Source organism: Rhamphochromis longiceps, linkage group LG18 (genome assembly GCF_057381845.1).
Source record: "Rhamphochromis longiceps isolate RC_006_pf linkage group LG18, R_longiceps_female_GT1.1, whole genome shotgun sequence".
NCBI lineage: Eukaryota > Metazoa > Chordata > Actinopteri > Cichliformes > Cichlidae > Rhamphochromis > Rhamphochromis longiceps.
Genome location: NC_140574.1, coordinates 10,291,506 through 10,317,845, shown reverse-complemented (window position 1 = coordinate 10,317,845; position 26,340 = coordinate 10,291,506). Strand labels below are relative to the sequence as shown.

Genomic DNA, 26,340 nt, shown 5'->3' with positions numbered 1-26,340 from the left:
ACTTTCAAATAGCCAAATTTAACTCGAGCTACACCATTATTTGTATTCACCTTGCACTGCCTCCAGTAGCAAGATTTCAAAACATTCTAATGGTATTTTTCTTTCCACGAATCCTTCAGCGAATCCTGCACAGATCCACGATTCAACAGTGACTTTGTTGATAGACCAGACTCAAGTTTATATCCCCTGTGATCCCTCTAGTAAAGATATGCATACACACACACATATACACGACGAGCTAGAGAGTCCACAGTAAGACATTGCAAGCATGCATCATGAGCAGAGTGTGTAATGATGTTGCCTTCTTGTATTACCTCACTTTACAAGGCTTTCAGTGAGGATTGTTCAAGTTTGAATTGGTTCACCACAGTAAACAAAACACTGCTGGAGCTGCATCTGTTTTCATCTGTAATGACTAATTTTCCTTCATGTTTTATTCGTTGTTTCAAGGGTGCCGCACCCCCTGAATGCAAATCTTTACAGTCCTTACACAAATTTCTAAAGCATTTTCTTTAACCCCACAAAAGTCACGTCTTCAGCGGAGCTGCAGTGACTGTCCCCTCAAGCGTCCGGTTGGCTGGGAGAGGCGGGGGGCTCCAGTCCGGCTGGTAGAAATGGATGTCAAATGTCCGTGCCCAGTTGGCGAAGACGCGCTTCTCTGTTATAAAGCGGTGGTGACTGCCCCGTCGCCCACGCTCATGAGAAATGTACATAGCGCACTCATCTGGGCCACGTGGCTCATAGTAGTGATAGGGGACAGAGTGGTTCTGAGGCTCCCTGCAGTGATGGAAAGAGAGAGGGAGAGGGAAGAGACTGTTGACATTTAAAACCACTTTAATGAGTCACAGAGGTTCATGTGACACCAGAATGCATTTTTCATTTCAAGGTGAGGGAGAGAGACTGATCTGCATTCATTTGTTTGAGGTTTGCACGGCCCACACAGCTAAATGTAACTAGTTTTTATGACTTTTTAAATGCCATCTGCTGCTGAAGAGTGAGCGGAAAAGCCAAGCAAAGAAAAAAAGCTAAAAGCAGCAGCTTTGTTTGAACATGAATAATAAGTCTCTTGTGCTTGGTTTAAGTTCATGGCACTTCATATATCAACATTTCATTCAAATCCAACTGAGTTCAGTTTTATTTATCATTCAACAGACATTGCAGGGCACCTGGGATTACTTTGTAAAGTAAAGACATTGCAGTTGTATAGACAGAAACCCGGCAAGGATCCAGTTGGCGACAGTGGGGGAGATTAGTGTAAAGAGAGAAAAGACGTACAATGAGATTCACTACAATAAATGCGCTTTAAAGTGCTTTAAAAGATTGAAGTGAAAAATATAGAAGCGTGACTGAAAAAAATACGCTTTTTGCCACAATTTAGCAGAGATAAGTTATTTTCTCAGTTTTGAATTACAAGTGTAAATTTTGAGATAACAATCCAACATTTTGACTTGTGGATGGACGGGGTTGACTTCAGTGTACAGTGGCCCGGAGCAAAAATGCTGTAAAAGCACTCAAAACACTACAGAAGTTGAACAAAACACTGTCTAAATAAAAAAAAAAAAAAACCCTACAGAAAACACAACAGCAGTGTTTCTGGGGACACAATAACATGACAGAACACCCAGTGAAGTGACAGACTGCGCTGAGACACAGTTAAAAGCAGCAGAGTATTTGTTGTAAATGTAAATTCTTATAATACCTTAAATACATGTTTGCTATTAGCTGTTTACTGTTAGCTTGTCACTTCTGCAACTGTTGCATCCAATCATCGTCTCCCCCAAAAACACTTCTGTTGTGTTTTGTGTGCTTTTGCAGCACTTTTGTATTTGCTGGTGTTTTCTTACATTGCAGGTTGTTTCACTGGTTGCAAAAAAGAAGTTTCATGGTACATAAGGCTGATCACAGCCTGCACAAAGTAACACCTACTGGCGCTTGCAATATAAATTACTACGTGATTTAGTAGGTAATTCTTTTCCCCACCTGCACTGTTACAAACAATCTTAGGTGTCTTCAACTTGCCAAAATCCCACACTGTCCTGGTAGTGGCCAAAATGATTCTACTATAGAACCAGGTAGAAATAAATGTTACAGTGTTAGAATATTACAAGGTTACACTTTCCCCTCCACTCTTTACACAAACTTTAGCATAGAATGTCTTTGATTTCTCAGACAGATTAACCACTTCCTTCAATTGATTTTTGTTTAAGCTGTCATAGCACAAGAGGGTCTGAAGGTCATAGGACCAGTCTGTCTCAAAGCTGGCAAAGAGAGGCAGACAAACATTCATGCTCATATTCACACCAATTTAGAAAGAATATAGAATTGCTAACTTAACTTGCGCATCTTTGGACTGTGGGAGGAGCTGGAGCATCTAGAAAGAACATCTATGTCTTTCTTTTTTAAAAGTAGAAGTACACAACACCATACATGCCCAAAATATGTTGAAACTTGCATGTTCTGTTTCTTAGTAAACAGCATTACAGCCTTCTGGTTTGAGGCTTTGCACAACATTGTAGACCCCGAATGCTCTGAAGTGTCGGATGTACTTGAGGTCAGGGCGAATTCTTTCTTTAACAGGCTAGTAAAATATTTCTTTATACACAAGGGCATTGTAAGCTTGAACAAAGAGTGAGCCAAACAAACTGCTCTCACAAAGCTGACAACATATTATTGTGTTATAACAGTGTAGCAAATACTCTGCACCGTATTCTGTTTCTAAAATTGGAAAACCCAGCCTTAATGGTGTTAATGATTTTTCAACTTAATTTTCCTTTGCAGATTAACTGCACAGATTTTCATTTAAATTAAATTAGATGGTGAAGAAAGTAGATGTTAGGGAAAATATTCTAAAACACTTCTTCAGTAAAGACTCAGAGAAGAGAAACACACAGAACTTCTTGCTAGCAAGGGCAGCCTCCAGACTGAGACTCGCACTAAGAAACTGCCCCAATCTTTATTTATACTTCAGTAGGTGTGTGTGTGTGTGTGTGTAGGTGTGTGTGTGTGTGTGTGTGTGTGTGTGTGTGTGTGTGTGTGTGTGTGTGTGTCCTGCTGATCAAAGGGTCATGAGAGCACAAAAGGTACATCCTTGGTCAGGAAAGGGGGTAGTCTCCCCCACCCTAGATAACATGGTGAGGAAGTCCAGCAGTTCATCTATATGTAAAGAAGCACTTAAACTAAAACAGACATAGCTACGTTAATCCTGCCGTAAAACAATAAAACAAGGTATGAGCTCTCATGCTCCCAGACGTGGGGGTGCATTCCTGGGATGCACCCCAAGCCTGCAGCCTGTTAGAGATCACACACAATTAATTATATGCCTCTAAGTATACATGGTTGAATATTTTCTAATACAAATAACTACATGCAGTATTCTACCATATGCAAACTTATATCACTAAAAGATTATACTGACTACTAAATACAATTTTCCATTGACAGTAGACTTCCTGTTTGTGTATTTCAAACAATTTTCATTTCTGAATTTTGCCCAGTGTTAAATCACTTCTTCACACACATCTGTCATAATAGCTGAGATTCTGCTGAAATATTAATGAGGCATTTTAGCATTTTCACCTACGCTAGTCATCACGTCCATAGAGCAATTTATCTTCATATATTAATCATTATGCCATTAGATTTTTTCCACATCTGCCCATTTTTCTATTCAGTGTGAGCTCAAATCAAATTTGAGTCTTGGACTTGTATGCATTTCTGACCGTGATACATTTTAAATGTGAGTTTGTAAGATATTGCAACTGCTGAGCAAATGATAGCGCTGGTTTACATCACTCGAAATGCTTTAATAGCATGAAAAGACAAGGGTGCTGGCTTTGTTAGTTCTGTTTCAGTTAAAAAACTGCAACAGTAAAATGAAAATTTTCAACTGTATTATATAATTTTTTTGTAAGATCAGGAAAATAATTAGTTCTGAACCCCTTCTGCTTTTATAATCTCAGTGGCAGATGTATCCTTTTAATTTTTTTTGTTTCCAGTTGTCTTGCACAACACTGAAACTTTTGTGTAACAGAAGTTGTTCAGCGTTGTCATGAACAACATTGTCATGAAAGCCTAACAGGGAGGGTTTCATATTGTTCCCCAGCTTCTCTGCACACGCTGGGAGTGCAATAAAAACTGTGAGTTCTAAAAACACCTTAAAATGTGGGGAAATGTACTTCACCACTATGATCAATCATTTATTTAAAAAAAAAAACAAACAAAAAAAATACTTTTAGAAATCTGGCCACTGTGTAAAAATCACAAGCCCCAAAATTGACTTACATTTTTTTTAAGAATCAATTTGTTTTTAGAAAGAAGTGTTCCTTTGGGGAAAAAAAAGGAAAGGTGGGCATTTTAAAAGCAGTCCATAAACAGCATGTAGCAGCAATTTAACAAAGTAAAAAAAAATTCCCCTGCATCTTACGACTGAAAAAAGTTATATAACAGAAAAGGCAGCACTGAAGGAATAGTAAGGAATATTTTAATATTACAATTCATGCATTATTTATATTTGTTAGTTATTTATTAATGCTTTAGCGTTATATATTTATACACACACTTGAATGTCAATAAAGTGAATCTCACATGGCATTTGAGGTACACTTTTAAATTCTCAGTAGCATCGCATTCAGTAAAAATCGACTGACTGCAGTCATGATGTAAACTAAGAGACACGCTAAATATTGGCTTAGGCCAATGATTGCTCAAAGAAATGAAACAGCAGCACACCCTCGTCGTTATTGTCTATATTGAATTTGTGCTAAAACCCAAAATAAAAAAAATATTCTTTAAGCAATCACAGCCAAGGACAAAGATATACAGAACATTTTACAGTTTGTTCTTTTTTATTGAGAAATCTAATAAGATTTGTTCCCTGTTCAATAAAATCCCCCAATTAAAGCACAGGCTGAGACCAATGAGACGTGAGCTATAATTCAAACCATTAAACTCTGCTAACAAGGCTGGTTAATTTGGTTGCCAGAATCAAGAGGGATTCACAAACTGCTGCATAACCCATACAGGGAGTGCAGAATTATTAGGCAAGTTGTATTTTTGAGGAATAATTTTATTATTGAACAACAACCATGTTCTCAATGAACCCAAAAAACTCATTAATATCAAAGCTGAATGTTTCTGGAAGTAGTTTTTAGTTTGTTTTTAGTTTTAGCTATTTTAGGGGGATATCTGTGTGTGCAGGTGACTATTACTGTGCATAATTATTAGGCAACTTAACAAAAAACAAATATATACCCATTTCAATTATTTATTTTTACCAGTGAAACCAATATAACATCTCCACATTCACAAATATACATTTCTGACATTCAAAAACAAAACAAAAACAAATCAGCGACCAATATAGCCACCTTTCTTTGCAAGGACACTCAAAAGCCTGCCATCCATGGATTCTGTCAGTGTTTTGATCTGTTCACCATCAACATTGCGTGCAGCAGCAACCACAGCCTCCCAGACACTGTTCAGAGAGGTGTACTGTTTTCCCTCCTTGTAAATCTCACATTTGATGATGGACCACAGGTTCTCAATGGGGTTCAGATCAGGTGAACAAGGTGGCCATGTCATTAGTTTTTCTTCTTTTATACCCTTTCTTGCCAGCCACGCTGTGGAGTACTTGGACGCGTGTGATGGAGCATTGTCCTGCATGGAAATCATGTTTTTCTTGAAGGATGCAGACTTCTTCCTGTACCACTGCTTGAAGAAGGTGTCTTCCAGAAACTGGCAGTAGGACTGGGAGTTGAGCTTGACTCCATCCTCAACCCGAAAAGGCCCCACAAGCTCATCTTTGATGATACCAGCCCAAACCAGTACTCCACCTCCACCTTGCTGGCGTCTGAGTCGGACTGGAGCTCTCTGCCCTTTACCAATCCAGCCACGGGCCCATCCATCTGGCCCATCAAGACTCACTCTCATTTCATCAGTCCATAAAACCTTAGAAAAACCAGTCTTGAGATATTTCTTGGCCCAGTCTTGACGTTTCAGCTTGTGTGTCTTGTTCAGTGGTGGTCGTCTTTCAGCCTTTCTTACCTTGGCCATGTCTCTGAGTATTGCACACCTTGTGCTTTTGGGCACTCCAGTGATGTTGCAGCTCTGAAATATGGCCAAACTGGTGGCAAGTGGCATCTTGGCAGCTGCACGCTTGACTTTTCTCAGTTCATGGGCAGTTATTTTGCGCCTCGGTTTTTCCACACGCTTCTTGCGACCCTGTTGACTATTTTGAATGAAACGCTTGATTGTTCGATGATCACGCTTCAGAAGCTTTGCAATTTTGAGACTGCTGCATCCCTCTGCAAGATATCTCACTATTTTTGACTTTTCTGAGCCTGTCAAGTCCTTCTTTTGACCCACCATGCCAAAGGAAAGGACGTTGCCTAATAATTATGCACACCTGATATAGGGTGTTGATGTCATTAGACCACACCCCTTCTCATTACAGAGATGCACATCACCTAATATGCTTAATTGGTAGTAGGCTTTCGAGCCTATACAGCTTGGAGTAAGACAACATGCATGAAGAGGATGATGTGGACAAAATACTCATTTGCCTAATAATTCTGCACTCCCTGTAGTTCATTTCTCCTATAGAGGACCATCAGGATGAGAGCGCTTCTCTGAAAGTTCCCTGTACTGTGAATCTACAGTATTGATGCATTGATACACTTTTTTTAACATCTAATTTGGCTTGCATCTGTTGCATTTGCTAGAATTAATTTACTTCTTTCTATTAATGAATGAATTATTTAATAATTTTGCTGCAACGAAGAAAAATCTCAAAGTTGGAATAATTTATATGCTTCTTTACTATTTTAATTGCATAATTAGCCCTTAATAGGCTAATTAAATTAATTAATTAAAAATGCAATTACACAAAGTTTAACCTTTTTACATCCTTTCATCTTATGAAAAGTCAACACATCATAGAACAATGCTGTAATGTTCCTTATCACAGCGGTCCCCAACACCCGGGCCTCGGACCGGTACTGGTCCGTGAGTCGTTTGGTACCGGGCGCGAGAGTTGAGGCTCAGGTGTGAAATGTATGGCTTTCAGGGTTTTCAGCGTTATTTTGTTTTCGTTTTTATCGTTAACTCGGTTTTCCTGGGTCTTTTCACGTGGACTCGAGTCACATGACTTGGACTCGAGTCAGACTCGAGTCATTACTTTTATGACTTTAGACTTGACTTGAAAAAATGTTCTAAGACTTGTGACTTGACTTGGACTTTTACACCAATGACCTGGGACTTGAATTGGACTTGAACCGGTTTACTTGAAAAGACTTGATATTTCACCCCAAATATAAAATTTAACATGCATATTATATAGAGATTGAAAATGTGACGTCATTCAGGGGTAAAACCGCAAAGGATTCTGGGAACTCGTGGCAAGAGGTACTAGCGCACGCAGGCTTTCAATTGAAATCAGTCACACAGCGATAAAAAGAAACACAAAAATGTCAAGAAGCTGTTGTATTATTAACTGCAATAGCCGGTCGCATGACAGCCACGGGAAGCCGACGGGTAAAGAGATCGGTTGTTATCGGATTACGTCGTTGAAGAGAAATTGTTCGAGCCATGTTTCCGAAGTAACAAAGACGCGACGGGTGGCCTGGATTGCAGCCATTCAAAGATCAAATATAACGTCCCAGAACACTCCAGCTCACAGGTTAGTCTGCTCCAAGCATTTCCACAAAGGTCAGAGTTTTGTAGTAGTTAATACGTCATTTTCATAACATAATTAGTGATATAGGTTACAAGCAAGTCTGGCGCTGAACAGAAATGGTCGCGCTATGCTCCTTTGTTTATTGTGCATAAATAGTGAATTGTCCTGACACAATATTGCGTTTCTCCTCTGTTATTATGGTACATTGACAAAAACATATACTTTTATTCACAGGATAAAACAGTTGTTTTGTATCACTAATTGCCCAGTGCGATTACAACATACAGTACTATTGTCACTGCTACATTTCTGTAACGCGTACCAGAAATTATTTCCACTACTAATTAATTACCCTTGAGCTCAAAGGTCCTATTAATAAACGGTTAACGAATGTGTATTTATGACGACAATTTGTGAGACTGGTAAACTTATGATACGTACGATGGTCTTTCGTTCTACACGGTGCATTTCAAGGTCCTGCACCCATCCGTCGGTAAACTGCACCTGGGCTTGTTGCAGTGACCTGAAGTTACTAAACTTTCATGAGTGTATGCACTCACTCCAACAACCGTATGATTATAAATATGAATATAAATATGCTACAATGAGATAGCTGACTTCATCTAACTAGCAAATGTTTTCCAGGCTACGTTGGTGATACAGTTTTTTTTTAATGTGTATGATATTTTTTGTCATGCGATTTTAAAGCTGGTCCTACAACCACATCCAAGAATAACATGCAGCTTATCTCAGAACTGTCGGTGAAAATTATCCTTGGAGCTAAGTTTAATTGAGCTGCATTTTAAAGAGGTGCAATTTCACAATTTGTGTATATTTTCTAAGTTCACTATTTTGTCATGTGTTGAGAAAAACACAGATTTAAAAATTACATGGTCTAATATTTACATTTAGCATAACTGCAACATTCTTTTTTCGTTTTTTTTTTTTAAAGACTCGAAAGGACTTGAAATTCAAAATTTCAGACTTGTGACTTTACTCGGACTTTTACACCAGTGACTTGAGACTCGACTCTGACTTGCCTGACATTACTTGAGACTTGACTTGAGGATAAAGACTTGAGACTTACTTGAGACTTGCAAAACAATGACTTGGTCCCACCTCTGCTTATCAACAATAACAAACAATGTTGTTAAACACTGTTTAAAAGAGTCCCCGATTTTCTTTAATTGGAACTTTCAAGAAGAGCGATTTAAAAACATAAAGTCTGAATCTTATCTGCTTCAGGCTAAAATTTTATTCTAAACTACTGCACTGAATCGAGATTGCTGTCTGACAGCAGAAACAGTCAGATGCTGCATTTTAGTGACACCGGCACTATCTGCCACTTTGCTAGGTTAACCTCTTTAGCTGCTTATTAACACAAATATCTACAAAGCAAATCACATGGCAGAAACTCAATGAAATTAGGCATGTAGACATGGTCAAGAGGAGAATGCAAAGACTGCTTTGAGCTGATAGTAAGGGAGCAGTAACTGAACTCCTTACAACCAAAGTATGCAGAAGAGCATCTCTGAATGCACCACACATCAAACCTTGAAGCCGATGGGCTACAGCAGCGAAAGCCCACAGTGGGTGCCAATCCTGCCTGCTGATAAGAATAACCCGAGGCTACAGCTCATATGAGCTCACCAAAACTGAATGACAGAAGACTGAAAAAATGTTGCCTCGATTTCTTGATTTTTGGATGGTAGGGTCAAATGTGGCATAAACAACATGAAAGAACAGACACATCCTGCCTTGTACTCTCAGTGATGGTGATGGTGAGGTGGTGTAATGTTATGGTGGATCTTTTCTCTCCATAGTTTGTGCCTCTTGGTACCAAGTGAGCATTGTTTAAATGGCACGGGCTACGTGAGTATTGTTGGGATAGTCATCCCGTTATGACCACGGTGTTACCATGGCTGCTTCCAGCAGGATATTTGAGTTTGAGCTGAAATCAACTCAGACTGGTTTCTTTAAAATGGCAGTGAGTTCACTGCACTCAAATGGCATCTATAGTCACTAAATCTCACTCCAATAGAGCACCTGTGGGATGTAGTGGATGTGGGAGATTCTCATCATGGATATACGGCTGACAAATCTGCTGATGCTGTGTGATGCTGTCATGTCAATATCTCAGAGGAACCGTGTTGAGTCTATGCCCAAAGAAAAAGCCAGTTCTGAAGAAAGAAAAGCAAGTGTTTAGTCAGTATATACTGAAAGTACACGGTCCTCATAAGATGGCAATATATAGTTCTGCTTGTCAACAAAATGACTTCTTATCATCTAATCAGCATTATAGTACATGCATTAACCTGACCTAACAAAAAGCATCTCTCAAACAGAAATCACTCTGGTAAAATATGCCTGCCTTCAGGATACACATGAGGCATTATCCCTCATGCACGCATGTTCCAGTTCATCGCTGGGTGCTCTTGTATTTGCATACTGAATAATACAGAACATGTGGAGGACAAAAACATTCGGATTTTAAATGCAATAAAGCAATGCAGCTTTTCAGTTGTCTGTATTCAGAGTTCACGACCAATGTGTGCTTTCCCAGCCTCGGGACCAGATAATCCATTGTGTGTCGGTCAATTATTGGATATTTTTATTGATGCCACACTGCAGCGAATGAAAAAGTAAAAAGCTTGTTGTGGGGATATTGAATGGTGCAGAAAACAAACCAAATGTATCAGCACAAAAAGGTAGACAAAGCCAGAAAAAGCAAAGGGAGGCATGACTCAAGCTTTAATGCAATAGCAGGGAATTTGACCAGGCACTTTGTATTAGTGAAAATCCTTTCACTGTCGTTTTTCCCCCATCTGAAATTGTACATTGTATTTGGATGATTAGTATAAATCTAACACCTCTGTTAACAGGCACTGGCTCTATAATAATGTTTCTGAAACAGAAGAAAACCCAGGACTCTGTCTTTTCTTTCAACATTATGAATACTTGTCAGTTTACTGAATTATTATGTACTAATACACAAGCAATTTAAGTATTCCAAAACCCTCTCCAGCCACACTGAAATTTCATTTTCAGCTGTCTTAATATATTTAGTTTTTAATCTTTCTTATCAGGCCAGCTGCTATGAATTCATATTTGAAGTTACTGCATTTATGGCTCTCCTTTAAAAAAAATCTCAATGATGGTGCTTGCTGGTGGAGCTGGTGATGATCTTTGACTTTCAGCTCCACTGTCTCACCTGCAGAAGTCAGGCGCCACCATGCCATAGACATTGATCCTATCACACAGCTCCAGGGCGATGGTCATAGTGAACCAGCCGGTGCTCAGCCAGGTCTTCGATATTTTCCTGCAGAGGAAAGGAGGAGGATGTAGGGGGTGAAAGAAGATAGTTAGATGGATTTAATGCATGGGAGACCACAAGGATGAAAACTGAAAAACTTGGATAGATCATTAGAAAATCTCACATTGGCGTATTAGGGCAGAATAAAGATCTCTCTAAATCCTGAGGTCGATATTCCTGGCTGCAAGATCATTCAAGTTCCCCCACAGCTTCATTAAAATACAAATCCATCTTATGCATCGACTGGTACAAATGAACCCTGTCAAATAATCAAATCCTTAATCAGAAAAGAGCCTTGCTCTGCATGAAGTGTCGATAGTTGGATGACATACCTTCAGCATGCAGAACGATCTGCCTGCTTTCAGGAAGAAAAGAGCTGGCCGCTAATCAGACATGATGTTATGAAAAAAACTAAATGAAATATTAACATTGTACTTAAAAAAATCTAAATGTGCTCCAACATGTACTCCATCACAGGACTGGAAAAAAAAATGCTGCCTTACTATCATACTTTTTAAAATAATTCCTTGTTGGTTTTGTGTAGATTTGATGGTCTCCAGTGTACTGAAACTCGCAACACTTCTAGAGGTCAATGAAAACCTTTAAGTTACACCTGAAGATGAAATGAAAATAAGCTTAATAATTTTGGTTCAATTTTCAAATGAAGTTTACAATATCGCTGCACTGACATGTTTATAGAGCAGTGCTTTTCATTTAGATTCTAGTATAAAAGCACAGCAGATCTTTGGAAATGACCTTTGGATGCTGATTAAATAAATTCATTCAAACAAAAATATTCCAACAGAGCATGAAGCCCAGCTACTTTGGTGAACCTTCGACCTTTGCCCTTGTACACTGCAACTATGAAAAATATTCAAAAGTAACAAAATTCCCATCGACCTCAGCTGTAGCTGAACAAACCTCATTTAGGAAAAACAAACACAACCCCAGCTATTTGTTTGCTGTTGTGTGGCATGAATCATTTACCTTCTTGCAAATTGTTCTTGGCTCTTTTTATTTTTGATTAATAATGAAACTAAAAATCTGTTTAGCTGCGGTATGAAGCATGTGTTTTTCAGCTTCTGAAGGATTTCAACACAGGAAAAGGCCTGAGAATGACCCTGCTAACCTAAAGGCAAAGTACCAAAGCGGTCTTGGGAGGAAAACTGTACCCAAGTTTCACTGTGACCAAGTGCTTCCTCACAGCGTTACCAGCATGGTCTCATTTTCACAGTATAGTAGCAACAAAACCTCACAATGATACTGATCTCCAGCTCGCTGGCCTGCAGCCACAGCTGTAATCCCTTCCAACTAAAATTCATGCAGATGAGTTGAGCTGCGGTGGTCCAAAAACATTTTGCAAAAATCAGAATTCATCAAATCAACTTATGAAAATTTATTAGAAAATGCATCATAGCTCCCTCGTACACACTGTGAAGTGATTCAAATATGAGCTGATGTAGCAGGTTTGTGCTACAGCACAATTGAATCCTTAAGCTGAATTAGACTCAAATGTGGTTCTCATCGAGCTTCCCCTGCTGAACAGCTGAACTATCCTAATGGGAACTGTTATTGGTAACCAGTGGATGCATTAATCTCTCAGTGTTTGATGCACTTTTAGATGGCTTTTGGTAAATAAACACTGCAACTTTTACTGAAGCTTTATGAGAAAAAAATAAATGGAGCACAGTGAATGAGGCAAAATGTGGTCTAACTAATGCATTAAATGCTTTTCCTCTTTCATAATTCAAAGTTCAACACAACTACAAAGGGCAGGCATAAGAGGAAACTATAAAGACACGCAACCTCTAATGTATGCATAATTTTGGCAGATGAAACAAAGCTAAGAAAACCTTATGGTGAAAATGAGTCAGCTGAGGATACACCGACTTTGTCTGATGTTCTTAGGCAATTTGTTTCGCATAATGTCACCATTAATTTTAGATTTCAAAACAAGTTTAGCCTGCATATTGCATTTATACAATGCTCTGGTGATAAAAACAGCAATTCCAGCTCTGGTGGAGTCACGTGTACTCAATGCAAGTAGGGAGATGATGGGATAAAAAGTGAATTGTTTTGACAGTAAATGCTAATGTCAACATATTGCTGACCGCAGGTGTGGTTTTTGCTATGATAACCAACTTGGTTTAGCCTGCTAATAATTTAGTAATTAACACCAATTAAAAAGTAAAGCCACAGATGGATTAGTGAACATGCCAACAAGGCTGGCCTTTACCCGCCATGACATCACTACAAGGAGATGCAGAACGCAAAAGTACAAAGCAAAGCAAGGAAACTACTCCATAAGATTACATAAAAATATGTAAAACAAAGAAAGTTTGTTTCCAGTCAGTATAACTGAAGTCCTACTCAGAGATGATGGGTTCCCAGGCTTTCTGCTTCAGTTTCTGAGTGTGCTTATATAAAAGAGGCAGTCTCGTCATGCGACTCTTCTTCTGCAGAAAATGGGCCAACAAAGTGCCACCTACTCCAGTTTGAGACATTGCAAGAGGTCTTATAAAGAATATAAAAATATATATAAAATGTGAACGACATACTGGCGCTGCAAATAAGGCAAGAGGGGAATACCGACATAAACATCTAATCTTGTGAATTCAGCGTTTCATTTATTTGTTTACCGCTTATTCTGAGCTCCAAGGTTTTCGTCTAATGTGACATCTGCACAGGTGTGAAACATCAAACATAACAGACTACTTGAGAAGCTCCATTCCATAATGAGGGATACACAGAAACCACTGTGCTGGTTTAATATTCCCAGTGATAAATAGCCTATAATTAGACTGATCAATTACCTGCAATATCTGCAAGTTGGCAGCAAATTTGCACCATGAATATCCATCCATCCATCCATCCATTCGCTTCCGCTTATCCTTTTCAGGGTTGCGGGTGGTGCTGGAGCCTATCCCAGCTGTCACAGGGCAAGAGGCGGGGTACACCCTGGACAGGTCGCCAGTCTGTCGCAGGGCTAACACATAGAGACAGACAACCATTCACACTCACATTCACTCACGCATTCCCACCTATGGGCAATTTTGGATTAATCAATTAAACTATCCCCCACCATGAATATATTTACTTATATTTATTTATATATTTATATTTACACGTCAACTGCATCACCAACTCAATGCAGGCAAATACCCAGTCAAAGAAAGGAATCCATCTCCCACTCACTGCCTGCAGTCAGGAAAAGAATGAGTGAAAATGTGGCATTTACACACAATATTAAAGTGAAGCTCTGAACATAACCTGCTCCGGAGCCATTATGTGTTCAGCATAAGTTACCATAGTGATCCAGCCAGGTAAAAAGGGATGCACCGTTGTGACACTGAAAACTCTGGCCCATTAATCTCTCTTTATAGAACACCCCTCAGGCAGAGTCACAAAACCTAAAAAAACAGAAGCAAAATGACACAAAACATCTGCAAACATATAGTAAAAGCTCTAGGAGATGCATAACGATAAAACAACTTTGCTGTATGGTTTGTGGTCATTTACAGTATGTGTCTCTTTAAGTTTTTGATGTCTTACTCCACTGTAGGAGATTTGGGGGTCTTTTACTTGTGTAGCCACAGGGCTCTGTTTCTCATCTTGGCTCAGATTTTGTCCTAGTGACAGTTTGAATGCAGAGTTTCTACCATTTCATCACTTCTGAAAACTTTCCCTCAACATCACATGCATCAACTTCTCCGCAGTGCTTCAAAAAATCCCAATCATCAAAGTGACAATGACCGTGAATGTCAACCACATCTGGTGCGATTTAGTTATGCACACATTGCGATCATTATACTGAACCAACAGGATGCTACACGGTAAAGGTGTCAAAAAATTTTCTGCACTCGTTCCTTTGATTCTTTTCCAAGCACAGTTCATTATAGTTTTAAAATGATGCGGCGGAGGAAAAGTGAGCAGGTTCATATTCAAACTCTTGCTTGAGAGCACTTTGACAGCATGTGTTCCTTATCTCCCGACCGGCCTCATCACCCTGCTGCTTCTCAAAGCTTGTTACTCCTTCTTGTCTGTTCCCACACATATGCATCAGCATCCGCAGCATCCGAGGCTTTAACTTGGCAAGACAGAGAAACAAAGCCTGGGCCCTGATAAGAAAAGTCTTGACAAGAACAACCAGGCAGGCATCTCGAAACTCTGCTCGCCTGCTGTTGATGAGGTGACACATTTGGAGTGGAGGGTTTACCTGGCTGTTTGAAAAGGTGTTCAGACCTTCTCTCCCTTGTTTTCTCACAGATACAACAGTGCAGGGAGATGGGGTGGGGTGGGCTTGTGGGGTATATGTCAAGCAAAAATGCTGAAAGAAAGCCCTCTTTAACACCTAAACTTTGAGCATTTCTCTTTCTTAGGAAAGTGGCAGAGAAATGTCTTCCTGGGAAGGCAATAAGGGAGCGAGGAAATGTTATCAGTGTTTAAAGTGTATGAGAAGGCATTATAGACAGCACCCTAGAGCGTACCTAAAAAGTTAAACCCTGCTGTTTTGTCATGGCAAGGCTTTAAGTCTATGCTTTGATGCATTTTTAGACAAGCTGTGGTCCAGTGTCGGTCAGACTTTGATGTAAAAAGAAACATCTCGGAGAGCTAAGGAGTAGACTGCTGTGAAATTTAAGGGAAATCTCGCCGAGGTCCGCACTGAAATAATTAATAAATCATTCAGAGATCTTCACTGGTTTTTTTAATTTTCATGAAAGATTCTGAAAGACAAAATCAACAAGAATGAGTGTTTAAAAGAAGGGATCCACTTCAAAATATTGTTTCAGGAACACAACAAAGAGTTGAAGGTGTTTATTTGGCTTGATATCAATCACCTATGAGACAACAGTCATCACTTCATTTCAGTTTTATTCATCTAGTACCAGCTAACCAGTCATTTGAATGTGACATATTATAAGGTAGTTGCAGTGAGGTTTCTTACTGTTAAAAAGGGAGTTTTTCCTTCCCGCTATTTGCCAAGTGCTTACTCAAAGGGGGTCGCTTGATTAATGGGGTATTCTCTGTGTTTTTGTAGGGCCTTTACCTTAAAATATAACGCGACTTGAGGCGGTTGTTGTTGTGATTTGGTGCCATATAAATAACATTGAATTGAGCCAGGCTCAGGGACAGCAGTCATCTTCTTGGACCAGTTGCAAAGTGAGAGGCAGGAAAACAAAGAAGCTTGCTTTTTCACAAAGAGCCAGGTAGATTTGGATTGTTGTTTTTCCCTTAAAAAAATAAAAATCATTCTAAAAACTACTTGTAAAATATTTTTCTTAGCTCTGTACAGACATTAAGATTTCACCAACGTCTGAAATATTTTGCCTTGCTACTTTTATCCTCCACAGTGGGAACTTTTGAAGATGCTCATTCGGTTAAATAAAAATAGCGGAGGACAAACATGCACTACAGCTACAGTAAATAGAGACTATAAACCCAGTCTTCGTTTGCTTTCTTCCTTCAAATCAAGCAAAAAAAAAAACAACCTCTTCAGGTACAGCCACTCCTTATTTCTCTGTGGTCCAATAAAGCTTTGTGTTTGCTGGAAAAACGCACCACAAAATGGATGTTGATTTAAAATGTGGTTGAACAATCCAGACCCACCAAATCAATCGGCCCACACTGGCCACAGTGTTATGAACAGTGACAACACCCTTTTGTGTGACTTGCTGCTTTATTAGAGTCTGTCCATGCAGCAGACAACGCTGTCGACCCAGTGATGCTATCGCAGAAGAAGCACAGGCTTCTCATTTTCTTTTAATTAAGACAGGACCCAGTTTGTCTGGAACATGCTGATTTGTTTTGATATGCAAACATGGCCACCGGGCTTTAATATAACAACAGCCCTGTCTCTCAAACACACACACACACACACACACACACACACACACACACACACACACACACACACACACACACACACACACACACACACACACACACACACACACACAGGCTTACATACACACAAGCTCTTCTTTTGCAAATTAGAAAACTTTGAGAGTTCAAAGCACAGCATTTTGACACCAACCAATCTGTGGTGGATGTGTGGAGGTCTTAGTCAGAAGGCATGCAGCTAATCTCACTTAAGAAGTCTTCCTCATTTCCTTGTTTATGAACATGCTGATGAATAATGTGGTGTGAAATGTCAAGCTCTTAGCTTCAATGACTGTCTTTTAAAAGGACTTGAGGCAAGCTGTGAGTGGGACGACACATTTATCCCTGTGAAGGAGAGCAGTGCTGCTTCTCATGTTTACATGGTTTGGGATTGCAAATCCAGAAAAGGTACACATGTAGCTATAAGTTTAATTGCACGTTGAGCTTTCTTTTTTGAGTCTTAAAATCACATTTCTATATTTCAACATAAGATTTTGCTTTCCATTGCATTTCATTCCTAACAAGAGAAATGACTGTTAAATCTCTTTGGGGTGGATGGAGTTGGGTTTTTTAGTTATATTTGTGCAATTGTGGTCAGAAGTTTATGATCATGAATGTCATGGTAATTTGGGGTTTTTAATGATTTCCTAGATTTTTTATAGATGCTTGAAACTTTGTTACACACTAACATTAGGTTTCTGGAATGGTCGTCCCAAAGCCTCGACCTCAACCTTTTTAAAAATTTGTGGACTGCACTTAAAAGCCAGGTTGGTGCCAGGAAATCGAGGAAATTTGAATGAACTTCACCAGTTATGCCAAGCAGAGCTGGTCAAATATCCAGCCCAAACTATGTTAGGAACTTGCACCTTGCAAAGATGATTTTTATAGCCACCAAAAAGCTTTTAAGGGACATTTAACCAAATATTAGTGTGAGTGTATGGATATATTTGAGCTGTACTTTTGAGTCTGTGTGGATCAGAGAAGATCCTAAATAAATTCAAACTTGTGCATCCAATTCGGATTTTTAAAGCCAATACAGATGGTTGCTGTTTATTTTTCAACCCTGGGAAAAGAAAAGTTTAAAAAAATAATTAAAAGCCCCAAATGACCACAATGACTGACCACTGACTGCTACTATACATATATAGCAGCTATACTGTCTTTGAGCCTATTATTGTTATTACTGTGTGAAGGTCACATACAGGTATGATTTGCTGTTGTAAGTTCAAGCTGAAACATCTGTGAAGCATCATTATTTCATAACACTCCTATAAAGAAAAAGTATAAAAATATCTGAGTTCATTTTGTGTGTGCACACGGTTATTTATACCTGACACTTTCATCCTGAGTGATTGCAGTGTTTAGGGTTGATTACTAATTTAAACTCCTTCACTTTTTCTAGTCGCCTCTGTATCTACTTGACTTCCACATCACGTTCTGTCTGATCACAGTTTCTCTTGTATTTCGCTCTTTTTTATATCCATGGAAATGGCAGCAATAATGTGGCCTGAATATGTTTTGTTTGCAGTCTGCTTCCACATATAATCTTTTCCTACTACTGTACATTCCCCTCATTATATGTATTTTCTAATGTTCATTCCCTACAAGCAGCAAACCTGAATCCTCGCTTCAGTTTGGTGTTGGACTGTAAATTGACTTCAAGTTCAGACTTTAGACTGCACTCTTCAATTCTGTGAGAGCAGAAGTCTTTAAACAACGAAAATCTATGTAGAAATAGTGGAAATCTCCACACCGCATGCATTGATATGAGGCACATCACTTTTCTTCCATCAGTTTGTGTTGTTTGTTTGACCAATTACACCTTTATCTTGGTCATAATAGCTTAAGCAGTCCTGTGACATTTCATGAGTCACAGCAAAGGTTTTGCCCACCTTCAACCTGAGCAAAAGTCTTATCATCCAAAATAAGTGGAAACGTGTGGGTGTCTGCATGGCCTTTAAAGGTTACTTGGTTTGTAAATGTGTCCTATTCTTTTCATTTAGCAGGGAGCTTTTTCACTGCTGGGCCTGTTGAATATTCTCAAATTTTAGATCAAAAGATCACAGGTTCTTTGTTTTGGGCTCTTATTTCTAAAAAGGCATACAAATCTCAGTTTAAGCACGCTCTAAAAATATCACTTTTAACTTGTAACTTATAAATCTCAAATCAACTTAAATTTTTTTCCACTCACTGTTTTGTAAGTTCAACTTAGAAGATCTGTACTGTTACCTTAAATATCAGTTGCACTGATATGGGCTGTCACTGTTGCTCTTTCTTGCTCATTCAAAATGTCAATATCACTATTCTTGTCCAGTGATCTGTCAGGGCTCTGAGCCAATCAGCCTCGAGCCCGTGATCTTTACAGATCTGTCAATCTGCCTTTCAAGCTGTCTGTCATGTATCCCTCCTCTTTCCATCTCATCTGGCTTGCTATCTGCTGCCTGCTCTGTCTACTCTGCAACACCATCAAGAGAGAACACCCAACTTCTTGGTAGATCAAATGGTGGCAATGAAGGACAACACATCTTTGGTTGGCAAACAAGGATAAAGACTTAATTTAGGATTATATCGTCGCTGTAGCAAATAGCCTTGTTGATTTCTATAGGCTTTATCTGGCAGAGAACCCTATGTGGTAACTGTGAAAGACATCAAAATTGTCCTCCCCAAACCTCTCTGTGGTTGTAGAAGTATATGGAGTTGTCCCAGCCAGTCAGCAAAAATCAGGTGATGTGACAGGTAGTGACATAAATGCATCTTAACAATCTGAAGTTGCCTGGAGCATTTCAAACTTCAGTGTTCTTCTGGAATTTGGGAAATTCTGTTTTTCACCCCATCTACTCTTACATCACTGACCATAACATCGAAAGTAACAGTGGTAAATTTGACATATGATGTTTATGTAGTATTTCTAGAAATTAGTGAAACTTTATGCCATGAAAAGTGGTGGGACCATATCGTCACCTAAAACTGGCAAGTCGATTTTCAGACATACATCAGATGCATTTAATAATTTAATTTAATATATTGGTATTAATTTTACTGTGAGTCGTATTACTGCTAATTGATTTAGTAATTTGAAATCTGTGACTTACTTAGTTTTGATTTAATTACTTCTTGTTATATTTAAAATTTATATCTATAATTTATTTTAATTTTTTTAGAAGATCCTCACTATTACTGTTAAAATGCACTCTTTTCTTTTGCAGCTGCTGCTCTGCTCTTTTATGGAAAGACGGAGACTGTTGTTGTGTCAGCCCGTCAAATACCATGCTTTAGGATAGCACAACCTATACTTAGGTGTATACACACGCTCAATCAAGTCTATGAAATTTCACCAAGTGACATGAAGTGGTTGCCTAGACGACCGGACAGGACTGTACTTTTATATTTGTGTTACATTTGTGAGCATTTTCAGTCAATAAAAATGTTCCTTTGAGTTTATAAGTTTTTCTTACATCTTTAACATATACACTTTGTAGAAAATATTTTACTTTAAATAACCGAGGAACCATTGAGGGTAATTTCCATGACCTTGATTAGCAACATAGAATTTTTTTAAAAGTCACAAACATAACATAACCAATAATGTCTCCCAATAACACTCTAGGGGTCAACTTTTTTATTTCAAAGTATGTAACATTATGTAGAAGTGTGTAGAATTGTGTAGCCACACAATGTTAGGTCATTTCCACGGGAATAACACTGTGGACAGATCTGCAGGCTTCATCTGCCAATCACTGGCAGATTTCTTGCAGCAGACCCTTTTATTTTGTTTTGGGAACCAGCGTAATGTTGCAGTAGAAGAAGGGGAGTTGGCCAGAAGGACAGAACTACAAAGGTCACCGCAGACCGTGTTTACAACCCAAACTGAAACACCTCTACATAACCTGCAGAAAACGTATTACAAGTCAAAACGTTGCTTTAAGATAAGCTCAAAGTTAAGTTTTGCTTCTGCTTACTGTAAATCCTGCTTAAGATCAAAACTGATCAAAAGTCAGCTTTATAAATGAGTCCCTTTCAGCTGTTCTTCACAGCTATGTAATTTGTCCACTGCTCCAGCTGTCTCCTTGCTCTCTGATGCACAGCTGCCCTGCTGTGGCTTTTCTCTTTTCCTTTTTTTGACCAATGTTCATAAGCCATCAAAGCGCGCTTCAATACGACTGCCAAGGTTTGATGTAAGATGCACTGTTAAAGGGATTCAACCTAGATCTTTTTGATAGGTGACCTATCTCAAATCATCATATTTTACACTGCAGCTAGCTCCAGCAGAAACCACAGTTGGGCTGTTAACAATTACCACAAAGCATCATGGGAACAGAAAACACAGACAAGGGAGAAAAAAGTTATTTCAAAAACTAATTTGACTCTAATCACCAGTTAAGGCTCATTCTAGGAATTTACCAGAAAGGATGCAGAGGGACACCTGCTTCCCTTCTCTCTTCTGTATGTGTTATTAAAAACTGCAGGATGTGGCATCATCCTAAACCATATTAGTTCTCTTTACTGAAAAGGCATAACCCATAATTACAATTAAGCTTGCAGGGTTGCCGATTGCACGGTTGATTACCCAGAAGCTCTGCTTTTAATGCTGCGGCCACAGGCTCCCAGTTCTTAAATAACACGGGATTCATTTTCCAAATTAGATAAAATATTGCTTCATAAAGGTACGAGACATTTTGCATGCACAGAGCTTCTGTTAAATTTTTATCTCAAGCATTACAAAGATATACACTAATATATTAAGGCTTTATTTCTCTCTGCTTCCACGCTCCATGGAGCAGAAAGGACCTCGAATAATTCTCACTGATGTTAATGCCTGGTGCTAGAAAGGATGAGAAACTGTAAATACGAACAATAACAGAGAAAGCCTGCTCACTGTAAACATTTACCATGATTGTAGGCACAGATTCTGAAGGATTGATGTCTGAGCCATTCACCAAATCCTCTGCTTGGCGATTTCCCCCACGGCATCTATCTTAAGCTGAAGTCAGATTCAATCTCCGATGACACCCCAAACAAAGGCTCAGATAAAGCGACGGAGACACAAACAGTGTTTGTATGGGTGGGTTTTCATTAAGAGTTAATGGCCACAGGGCTGAGAACTCATCTCCGACTCATTAAAACGGAGTCCTTTAACACTGTTCATTTTGCAACTGAAACTCGGGGTAATTTTTAGGAGGCCATTAGGACACCACACAAAAGAAAGTGAAAGCTTGTTTTGTCACTTTCATTCCTTTCTTTACTACTTTAAAGTAGATCCCTCTGAGACCCATTCAAGTAGTTTTGTAAATAAATTACAATATCTGAGACTTCTTTATGCGAGAAACTTGCACGTTCATGTTTCCATGACATCCAGGTTTACTTGCTAAAGTCTGTTTTTCAAACACAACACGGATTATGAATGCAGAGGCATGCTTTGCAACCACCTACTCTTGTCCATTTAGTTTAAGGGTTTCCTGCAAGCATGGTACGTACTGTATTACTAAATGCATAGCCATGGTTTGACAGACATATACACTTTTACAACACAAAAGAAGCTGACTTTCATACGGTGCTGGAATAAAAGAGACTATTTGGGAGAAGGCATATGGTATAGTTACTATAGACTATGTGCTCTGAATTGGATCAGGCCAGATTTATGGTCCCACTTTTGTTTCTCAGCCTACACAAAAATAAGGATTGTGGAAGTTCAAACAAGACGTGTTTATAGTCCTCAAACAGCATTGTCTGTGACTCAAATGTTATGTGTAGGTTGAAATCTGATTGGATAAAAAGTTTGCTTGAACAGAAAACGGAAAAATCAGAGACGGGTTCACAATAAAGATGAAGGAGCTCAAAAGACAACAAAGATCAAAGAAAGATGGCTGAGAAGAACAAACGATGGCTGCAGAGGACAGTTTTAAGCATTTGGTTTCACTCCATTACAAGATGTTCTTTGCACTGTGAGTTTTGTCTTTTACATAAGCCCAACTAAAGGACCAACAACAGCACAGACAAACAAGAGAAGCCAAAGTTAACATATCTTTGGTCCCGCATGCATTCTTGCAATGCAAAAACTCCACATAACAAAAATGCAACACTATTCCAGCATCATTATCAGTAACATGAGCTCATTGTAAAGCATTCGCCGTCGGTAAGTCGTGCACCAAATTCATCAATTTACTAATCTTTGTGCACTATGCGTTGGAAAAGTTTGGACAAATTCACAAGAGAAATATGGCTGAATTTTCTGCTGATGTAATAGCTGAAGAAGCTGTGAAACTTGTAGCTTGAAAAGTATTGACTGTGCTGCCCTGAAGGTCAGATGAATCACACAAGTGAATGAAATTGGTAGTGACTGAAAATCTTTCCTTGCTTTCGATACAGTATGTGGGAGGGACTACAGCCTAGTGGCATATGGTTGATTTCCACAGGGATAGTGACATGTGAACGTTTGACTGATCAGATAATAACGCATTTGTACAAACTATAAAAATCAACCTGTTAAGTTTGTTTAAGGGCAGAATGATTAAAACTTTATAAAACTGATTAAATATTAATTAAATTATAGCTTTAGCTGAACTATTATTAGACTCCTGATGATGATGGGTTCTGATGCAGTGACGCCCTCACCTGTCCTTGCCGGTCTCCTTCTTGAAGAGTTCATCAAACTGCAGCATCTTCTGCCAGGAGATCATGTAGACTTTGAGCTTGGGGAGCACCTCTTTCATGAGCCTCAGGTTGTTGTACACAAGGCCCTTCCCATCATGCCTCATGTAGTTGCTGGGGCCCCAGAAGATAAATACTGTGTCCTGGCTGGCGTTGAGCAGTTCGTTGCGACTTCTCAAGACCCGCTGCATGCTGGAGTGTGCAATGACACGCAGGGAGGTGCGGTGACCGACGTCACGGGCGTAACCTCTGGCGGTGGGAGCGTCGTTCATGCGGATCACGCACTCGGCCCGGTCGATCTCTTCACCTCGACCGCCTCCAATGAGGTGACCTGAGCTAGTCACCAGGGTGCAGGTGTGGCAGTGCATCCTGAGAGGCTGAGTGAGAGAAGAGGGCAAAGAAGAAGAAGAAGAAAAAAAAAAAAACCAAGTAAGCAAACATGAACTTTCTCACAATATTTGGCTTCCACATCCTTCCGTGAATACCCCTGAAGCACAGCAGCAGAATTTCTGTTCGTTTTCTGCAGTTATTTGTTTGTAAGTCTACAAACTCTTTTTTCCACAAGTCAAAAATGCTGTGAAGTTCTGTTTAGCCTTGGTTTATACAGAGAAATGCAAAGCAGACAGAAATGCACACCTAGGGGAACTTTGGTAAAAAGCTTCACAATGTATTTGAGGCAGAAAATGCTTTGTTGACAAATGGGTAGCGACAGAGCCTCCTGGGTATATGTAGCTTGTCATATTGCTTTGCGATTGGTAGAAACCCTGGGGTCTTATAAAGGATTCACCTTAAATCTTTCTCTCACTCCCACACAACAGAAAAATGTGTGTTTACCTCCAAAACCAACACCAAGATGCAGAAAATCACCTGCAATACTTTATGGGAAACTCACAAAACATTATATTGTTAAAAAAATACAGCACACAGGACAACCATGTCAATAGAAACAACTATCACAACAATATTCACCATTATACTGACAGCTGTAAGGATAGCATAAATACTGCTTTTGCCTGATGAACATGAGGGTATTTACAACATGAACATATTTATTTGAATTCATTTCTACTTTGTAGATGGTGTTTTTCTTCTTGCTCCTGTCCATATATGAGCTGCCACAGCAGAGCTCCTTTTTTCTTTTGCTCTATTATTAAAGCAGCGGATTATGTTCATTTCCAGGCTTGTATTTTTGGACTCTAATACAGCTGCTTTTCACAATTCACAGTTAGAAGCATTTTTTTGAATTTTACTTTACATGCTGAGCCATGGTGCAGCATAAAATAAACAAGCTCCCTTGCCCTCCCTTTACGCCAGCTTAATTCTGATAAAGGAAGGATGGTGAAGGGTGTCAAAACTGGCTTTAATATTTGGAACTTTGGCCATGTGTTATACTAATATCCATCCGCGTAACAGTATATGACAGAGAATAAGGAAAATAAGTAATTAATGAATAGCGAATGAATAGGTCTCTTGTTCATTTTAAATTACATCTGTGTCTATGACTAAAAACATACAACACCACGGCCCGCTGATGTAAGTGTGACCTCTTTTTCACTACGGCATGCACATAAATCATTTGCATAGCCCTATTGATATATGTAAAGCTGCCCTGCATGTTGTTGGTATGTATGAAGCTGCTGCACATATGCTTTGCATGTATTTGTGGGCATGTCTGTGATTCCCCCCGCACTGCCACACATACACAGACACACACCCCTGCACCGAAAATCAATGATATGCAAACCAGCCCTGCAGAGCCCTCTAATGTGCCCTGAAATATCACCCCAGCTGATACGTGTGGTAGTTATTTACACTCTTATAGCCATAACAAATTTACATTTTCTTGGCATTAATAAGAACAAATGATAATAGCCTGATATGTGTGGGGGTGGAGCGGGGGTGGAGGAAGATGTGCCATTATCGTCGTCATCTGCCGACTTTGACTTAGTGGCAGATTAGTGGCGGAGCGGGCTCATCTGTTTAATGAGACCTTAAGGTGCAGGGAGAAAAAGGGGGGGGGTGTGTGACAGAAAGATGGAAAAGAGGCAGGAACGAAAAGAGGACCACAGAAGAGGTACGGAAATCAAGGATATGTAAAGGAGGGAGAGAGAGAGGGCCAAGAGAGAGATAGATGGAGGCACAGAGAGCCACACTGGTGCCATCGTGTTTGATGAAATGTTGAGCTAATGAGGTCCTGGTGGTCTACATCATCACCAAGAACAGCACCAGCATCCATCAGTTCCTCTTGTCTTCCCCTGGCCCTTCCTCTCCCACCTGGCAGAGCTTTGACAGCTAATCTGGCTGAAGAGCTGCGACACCAGCGGAGCAGGTCAGAAATCCCATTTTTACCCAGGGGCTTTTAAGTGGCTCTATAGACCTTATTCTCTCCTCCTCTGTCTCACGGAGCATTTAAGTGGGCCTTGCTGGCCAGAATTGGCCTCTTTGGGGAGCTCGGTCAGGCTATTACTAAGAAATAAGCTGCATGCTTTGGACGAGGTTCTCCATTCCAGTCGGAATTACGTGACCCATCCAATATGGTGGTTCTGGGTTGAGGCGATAAAGTCCAGGTAAACTGTGGTTTACCTCGAGATGGGACGCGAGCGCCTGCTGACTCCAAAGAACCGAAAATATCTTTCACATCCAATTTATCCTCGAAACCCCCCTGAAATTCGAACTCCATTTAAAGATTCATGCAACAAATGGTTTATAATTCAAGACACATCTATCATTTATGTCTTTGAAATCGCTGCCTTTGTTCCTCCTTAGTGAACAAAATGCCTTTGAACATAATTAAAAGATATGCTACATTTAAACTTTGACTGTTAAG

The 26,340-nt window shown here is 39.5% G+C and overlaps 1 protein-coding gene across 3 annotated transcripts in view; it reads right to left on the bottom strand.

Annotated features, from left to right (window-relative positions):
• Positions 1 to 416: 416 nt before the first annotated feature.
• st6galnac5a (ST6 (alpha-N-acetyl-neuraminyl-2,3-beta-galactosyl-1,3)-N-acetylgalactosaminide alpha-2,6-sialyltransferase 5a) overlaps positions 417 to 26,340 on the bottom strand; it is a 71,251-nt gene continuing 45,327 nt past the window's right edge. Inside the window, exons 3-6 of one of the 3 annotated variants that reach the window (XR_014908476.1) lie at positions 23,478 to 23,890; positions 10,884 to 10,991; positions 9,719 to 9,852; positions 642 to 777 (exon numbers count right to left, since the gene is read on the bottom strand). Coding sequence is in view for 2 of the 3 variants with exons in the window: in XM_085389314.1 (XP_085245440.1) it covers positions 528 to 777; positions 10,884 to 10,991; positions 23,478 to 23,890 (771 nt within the window). In the remaining variant the exon portion in view is untranslated. Of the gene's footprint in view, positions 778 to 9,718; positions 9,853 to 10,883; positions 10,992 to 23,477; positions 23,891 to 26,340 lie in introns of all 3 variants that reach the window. The other 2 variants (XM_085389314.1, XM_085389315.1) reach the window with 2 other exon arrangements.